This window comes from Rhinopithecus bieti, unplaced genomic scaffold, assembly GCF_001698545.2.
Source record: "Rhinopithecus bieti isolate Rb0 unplaced genomic scaffold, ASM169854v2 scaffold_32760, whole genome shotgun sequence".
NCBI classification, from domain to species: domain Eukaryota; kingdom Metazoa; phylum Chordata; class Mammalia; order Primates; family Cercopithecidae; genus Rhinopithecus; species Rhinopithecus bieti.
The window spans coordinates 229331-235962 of record NW_016813956.1 but is presented as its reverse complement, the minus strand read 5'-3'; the positions used below and the strand labels follow the sequence as shown (position 1 = coordinate 235962).

Below are 6632 nucleotides of genomic sequence, written 5' to 3'. Positions count from 1 at the left end.
TCCCAGAAGACATAAGCACACAAGTAGACAATGTTTCCAAATGTTGGACAAATGTTATTTACTAAAACAAGGGGATCACCCTTAGTCTAAAAGATGTTTCACTTTTCATTCTTCATTGAACTCAATTTGTAAGATATCTTTTGACTTTCCCACAATCTAAGGCTGTTCTCTAACACATACTTTCATGAAAACATATATCTGAGTAGAAATTGTTGGTGAGTTGTAATATTACTTTTGTTCCTAAATATAAATCTATAATTATATCAAATGTATGGGCAGACAATTTACTTTGCCTTTAATCTCTAGGAAAAAAATAGCAATTACTTGGGTTCGGAGAATAAAATAAGAAGTAGTGAACCTTAAAGTAGTAAACTTTAGAACAGAATAGTTTCAGAGGGGAAAAGAAAAGAAGAGGTGATTTTCAGCTCATCAACAACAGATCTTATAATAAATTACATGTTCTGGTACTTTTCCTATCTTTCTGTGTAAATTTTTGCTATTTAAAAAATAAATTTAAAATATATTGTTCATCTTAAAAGTCAAGAGTGTGTTTTATTAAAGTCAGTTGCTTTATTTGCAATTCAAAGATATATTTGAGTTTCAAATTGGAGATTGTCCTGTATGGTAACTTGTGTAAGGTATGGTTACTGAAAGTAACCTCTAATTTTCATGGGCTGAAATTCATCTCTAATATTGCAATGTACAAAAATAAATAAATAGATACATGCTTGTTTTCTTTGAAAACATATTATCTCAGTGCCTCTAACTGCCAAATCTATTGGCTTTCTTTGCAGGCTTAAGGGATCTCCCTTGTTCCTTTATTATCTCTATCTTGAGGGCCAGACCTCCTGCCTTACACAACTCAGAGGGGACCTCAGAGCTTTTAAAAGAGCCCAATTTCTCGCCTGTAGAGAAGTGAAAAGGATGCCCCGCCCCCATCTATGAAAAGAAGGATTTGATGGTTTCAATGTCTTCAAATCAAAGATTTAAGTCTCTAGCCCCCCACCACACCGGACCCTACCAAGGCTCATGAACCCCCTCCCATCCCGCCCTAATTACTTTGGACTGGCCCTGGAATCCTTGTCCCAGTCCACAGTTCCTGTGCGTCTGCAGGAAGAATTCACAGAGGACCTGTGTTACTTCCCTTGTGAAGAAACAGAATTATCATGAAAATTTAGGTGGAAACCATTTCGTTTTTTTTTTCAAAATAAGGGAAGCATGTGCCCAACCACCCCTGGGAAAAGAACTTTCAGGGGCAAAGGAGCGAACAGGTAATTTATAAGAAAACAGAAAGTGGTCTCTGACTGCCCCAGACTTCCTTCGGAGTTGGGGGAATTGGGGACGCCTGGACGCGTTGTTTTTGTGGTTGTGGAAAAAATAAATGAAGAGCATGAAGCCCGAGGCTTCTGAGATCCTTTCCTGACCAAATCCGGGTGATTTGGTGCGGGGAATTTTAATATTTTTCCCCTTTTGTGAGGTGGAACAAACACAACTTGGGAGCAGCGCAGCGGCTCAGAGCCTGCCAGCCAGGCGGGCTACCAGAGCACCAATCAGATCGCTCCTGCGCTCTATATATACAGCGGCCCTGCCCAAGCGCTGTTTCATCGGCGCTTTGCCACTTGTACCCGAGTTGTTGATCCTCAACATGTCCGAGACTGCTCCTGTCGCTCCCGCTGCTGCGCCTCCGGCGGAGAAAATCCCCGTAAAGAAGAAGACGGCTAAGAAATCTGGGGGGCCGCCTCGTAAGGCATCCGGTCCCCCGGTGTCAGAGCTCATCACCAAGGCGGTGGCAGCCTCTAAAGAGCGCAGTGGGGTTTCTCTGGCTGCTTTGAAAAAAGCGTTGGCTGCCGCCGGCTATGATGTGGAGAAAAACAACAGCCGAATCAAACTTGGTCTCAAGAGCCTGGTGAGCAAGGGCACTCTGGTGCAGACGAAGGGCACCGGTGCTTCTGGTTCCTTCAAACTCAACAAGAAGGCAGCCTCTGGCGAAGCCAAGCCCAAGGTTAAGAAGGTGAGCGCAACCAAGCCTAAGAAGCCGGTTGGGGCAGCCAAGAAGCCTAGGAAGGCGACTGGTGGCGCTACCCCAAAGAAGAGCGCTAAGAAAACACCGAAGAAGGCGAAGAAGCCGGCCGCGGCCACGGTGACCAAGAAAGTGGCCAAGAGCCCAAAGAAGGCCAAGGTTGGGAAGCCTAAGAAAGCTGCCAAAAGTGCTGCTAAGTCTGTAAAACCCAAGGCCGCCAAGCCCAAGGTTGTCAAGCCTAAGAAGGCGGCACCCAAGAAGAAATAGGTGGACGCCTGCTTATAAAAACCCAAAAGGCTCTTTTCAGAGCCACCACTGATCTCAATAAAAGAGCTGGATACTTGTTTTTCCCAGTTGCCCTTGTTTCGTTTCTTGCTCAACCCTGCTACTTAAGGTTAGTCGCATGGGAACCTTATGATAAGACAAATAAGTAACGGGGGTTGGAGAGTGGCCGTGGTGAGGTTATAGCATTTAAACCTTTACTGCGACTTCCATGTCCCTGACTGCTGCTTCGAGGCGTTTCCCGCTGGCGGATGTTTTTGGGATGGCAGTCAGCCACGCCCCAGGCCTGTGAAAAGCAGAAAAGATCGCAAAACAAGAGTCAGTTTCTTCGTCTAAAGGGATATCCGGATTGGACTAAAAAATAATTCAAAAGTCCCGCCCTGCTCCTGGGTTGGTCCGTCGTTCTAGTCCATGACTTTAATTCTATATTTAATTGGATGGTGGCAGACGTTGCTTATTCCGTGTGTGTTGCTTTACTGTGACTTAAAAGTTTTGCCTCCTCTTGATACTAACGTCCGGGATTTCGGACGCTTTCTATGTAGTCGGTAGTCAAGTTGATGTCTCCTGGAGGTAGTGGCAACATCCAGCCCTGGGAGGAGAGTGCGTGCAGGTACCTTTGTCCTACATTCCTCTGCTGTTAATTTCTCATTCCTGTGGCAACAGGAATGCATTTGAAAAAAACAGCCACTACAGCGGCAATAGCCCTTCCTCCACCCAAGGCAATCGTGAACCTAGGGAGCTTTTTGTTTCTCGTATCATGCATGTAGCGTTCCGCTAAACTGACAGATTTGAGCGTATCGATTTTGAGCGTATCGAAAGCACAACTTTTAGCCAGCCATTTTGTCCTCGCATGACGGTTACTTATCCTCAGTTTAAGCAGACATCAACATTTAAATATCGAAGTTCTTTTAAACGTATTTTGTTTGGCAGTCCAAATGTTTCTACGCGGGGAACGATTTGTGCTATTAACTAAAGTGTATGGATAAATGAGAGAAATTTCTAATAAAGGCCTTCGTTAATGGTTCCCTCTATTTGATATCCAGGGTGCTTCTGAATACAGAAAACCTAGCGTCTTATATTCGCTTCTTTTAAAATCTGATGGGCACATTTCGGTGAGACCTAAATTATGTGGACCGGGGCTTCTGGAGATAAGCTGCTCAGTTATTCTACCATCTCCACAATGATGAATGTAGTGAGTTAATTTCTCTATTAGTGATAGTGACCACGGATTCATCCCAACAAAGGGAGAAAGGGGAGGGAGGCAAGCAGAGAGACAGGGAGGCAGAGGCAGGGAAGAAGGAAAAAGCATTCTCCCATGGGTTAAGTAATTTTGTGTTGTTAATTTTACATTACAACACTGTTTACATGGTGAACTCTCTATTTTGGTGTAAGGTTTAATATATGTACATATTTTCTCTCAAGACCATTTATGAACTTTCATTTCTGCTTCCCCTTTCTTCCTCGCGTGCCACCCTCCACACTCCTATCAATTTTGGCTGTTTTTGTCATAGGCTAATAGGCTAAAATTTCATGGACAGTTGGACTGTCTCAGGTTTCTCAGGTTTTGGTTTTATTCCTTTAGTCATTCCCACAGTTCTTAAGGTAGAATTGTACTGTTTTAAACACTGTGCTATGTGCTACCCTTAATACTGAGATGATTATGTGACAAATGACAGGTGTTCAACTAATACCTAAATCTGTAGTACCTTATCAAGCCTAATGCTACTTCACAATGCCTACTCCATTCACCTCAGTTTATCTCATCACAGGCATTCTATCATCTCACATCATCACAAGTAAAACGGTAAGCTATTTTGAGAGAGATCACAGTCAAATAATTTATATTTAAAAATATATTTATTTATTTATAAGACGGAGTTTCCCTCTGTCACCCAGGCTGGAGTGCTATTGCAGGATCTTGGCTCGCTGCAACCTCTGCCTCCCGGGTTAAAGCGATTCTCCTGCTACGCCTCCCGAGTAGCTGAGATTACAGGGGCCTGTCACCATTCCCGGCTAATTTTTGTATTTTTAGTAGAGACGGTTTTCACCAAGTTGGCCAGACTGGTCTCGAATTCCTGACCTCAGGTTATCCGCCCACCTCGTCCTGCCAAAGTGCTGGGATTACAGGCGTGAGCCACCGTTCCCAGACTCATAATTTTTATTACAGTATGTGGTTATAATTGTTCTGTTTTGTTATCAGTTATTGCTAATCTCTTACTGTGCCTGATTTATAAATTAAATTGATCATTGCTATGTATATATAGAAAAAAAAACAGCGTATATAGGGTTCAGTAGTATCTGTGGTTTTAGGCACATGCTGGTTGTGCGATTTATTAAACATGCATTTACATTAGTCTCCCAAATATAAGGGGAGACTAATGTAAATGCATGTTTAATAAACCGAGATGTTATAACTTGACTTTAATAGCTGATACAGCTAATTTTTTCTCATTATTCTTCTTTTTCAGAATTGTCCTGGTTATTCCATGTTTTTATTTTTCCATATATATATTAAGATCCCTCCCACCTCCTCCTGTTTCTCCATCTCAACATCACACAATTAAAAAAAAAAAAAGCCGGACGCGGTGGCTCACACCTGTAATCCCAGCACTTTGGTAGGCCGAGGCGGGTGGATCACGAGGTCAGCAGTTCAAGACTAGCTTTACCAATATGGTGAAATCCTGTCTCTACTAAAAATACAAAAATTAGCCAGTCGTGGTGGCAGGCGCCTGTAATATCAGCTACTCGGGTGGCTGAGGCAGAGAATTGCTTGAACCCGGGAAGCGGAGGTTGCAGCGAGCCGAGATTGCGCCACTGCACTCCAGCCTGGGCGACATAGCGAGACTCCGTCATAAAAAAAAAAGAAGCCAGAAACGGTGGCTCACGCCTGTAATCCCAGCACTTTGGGAGGCTGAGTTGGGCAGATCACCTGAGGTTAGGAGTTCGAGACCAGCCTGGTCAAAATGGCGAAACTCCGTCTCCATGAAAACACAGAATAAATTAGTTGGGTGTGGTGTTGCACACCTGTAATCCTAGCTACTCGGGAGACTGAGACAGGAGAATCGCTTGAACCCGGGAGGCAGAGGTTGCGGTGAGCTAAGATGATGCCACTGCACTCCGCCTGGGCGACAGAGCAAGAGTCTGTCTCAAAAAACTAAATAAATAAAAATAAAGTTATGGTACATTGAACTTCTGTGTTCCTTTCTCCCTTAGACACTTTCATGGCTACCCATTTAGTTGATGTTCATATCATCTCCCAAGAGTTAGGAGAGGAATCAACCCAAGCAAAAATAGCAGATTTTCTAATTTTCCTTCAATGCCCTTTGGGGTCTTAATCTATTTGAGTTATATATTTTCAATTAATCACAACCTCAAATGTCTTCTGCAAACATGTTTCCACAGATGAAAGCAGTGAAATGAAACACATTCCTTTAATTTATAGAGTTAAAAATTAGAAAAATTTTCAATTCTACCTGGCCTTTAGATTCAGTCTTCCATATGTTTTCTCAATTTTGTTCATGTCCTTTAGTTTTGTTTTATTCCATCACAATTGTTCACCTAGCTGACTGGCTTATGTCTAATGAACCATTAATTTGGAAATTAAAATTGGCCATTTTAAGATGAAAAAGATTCTTGCCTCAGTTTTATTTAAGTTTTGAAACTGTCAATAAGGAAACATTTTTTTCTGTACTGTTAGGTTCACTAAGTAGGGTCTTGCAAATTTAACTGACAAAAGACAGATTAACATGCGAAAAAAAAGCATACAATTTTATTAGTATATTACTTGCACAGAGTTCACAAAGAAAAATAAAATTGAAACCTTAAAAAAGCAGTTAGACTCACAGACTTATACACCATTCCAACAAAGGAAAGGGAGTTTGCACTTCATGGGATAACAAATTTGGGAATGTGACTAGGAAATACATGGGCAATAAAAAACCATGGAAGATAAAATGAAAGATAGAAATAATTATAGTAAGGTTTGTTTCTGCAGATTCATCTCAGTGCCAACCTTCCACATCTAATGATAAGAGTTGCTCTCTGGCCGGGCGCGGTGGCTCAAGCCTGTAATCCCAGCACTTTGGGAGGCCGAGACGGGCGGATCACGAGGTCAGGAGATGGAGACCATCCTGGCTAACACTGTGAAATCCCGTCTCTACTAAAAAATACAAAAAACTAGCCGGGGAGGTGGCGGGCGCCTGTAGTCCCAGCTACTCGGAGGCTGAGGCAGGAGAATGGCGGTAAACCCGGGAGGCGGAGCTTGCAGTGAGCTGAGATCCGGCCACTGCACTCCAGCCCGGGCGACAGAGCGAGACTCCGTCTCAAAAAA

The 6632-nt window shown here is 42.9% G+C and overlaps 1 protein-coding gene across 1 annotated transcript; it reads left to right on the top strand.

Annotated features, from left to right (window-relative positions):
* Positions 1-1606: 1606 nt before the first annotated feature.
* Positions 1607-2369, top strand: H1-2 (H1.2 linker histone, cluster member). Its single transcript, XM_017849143.1, has one exon. The coding sequence runs from the start codon at positions 1646-1648 to the stop codon at positions 2285-2287; it is 642 nt and encodes a 213-aa protein (XP_017704632.1). The 5' UTR covers positions 1607-1645; the 3' UTR covers positions 2288-2369.
* Positions 2370-6632: the final 4263 nt, after the last annotated feature.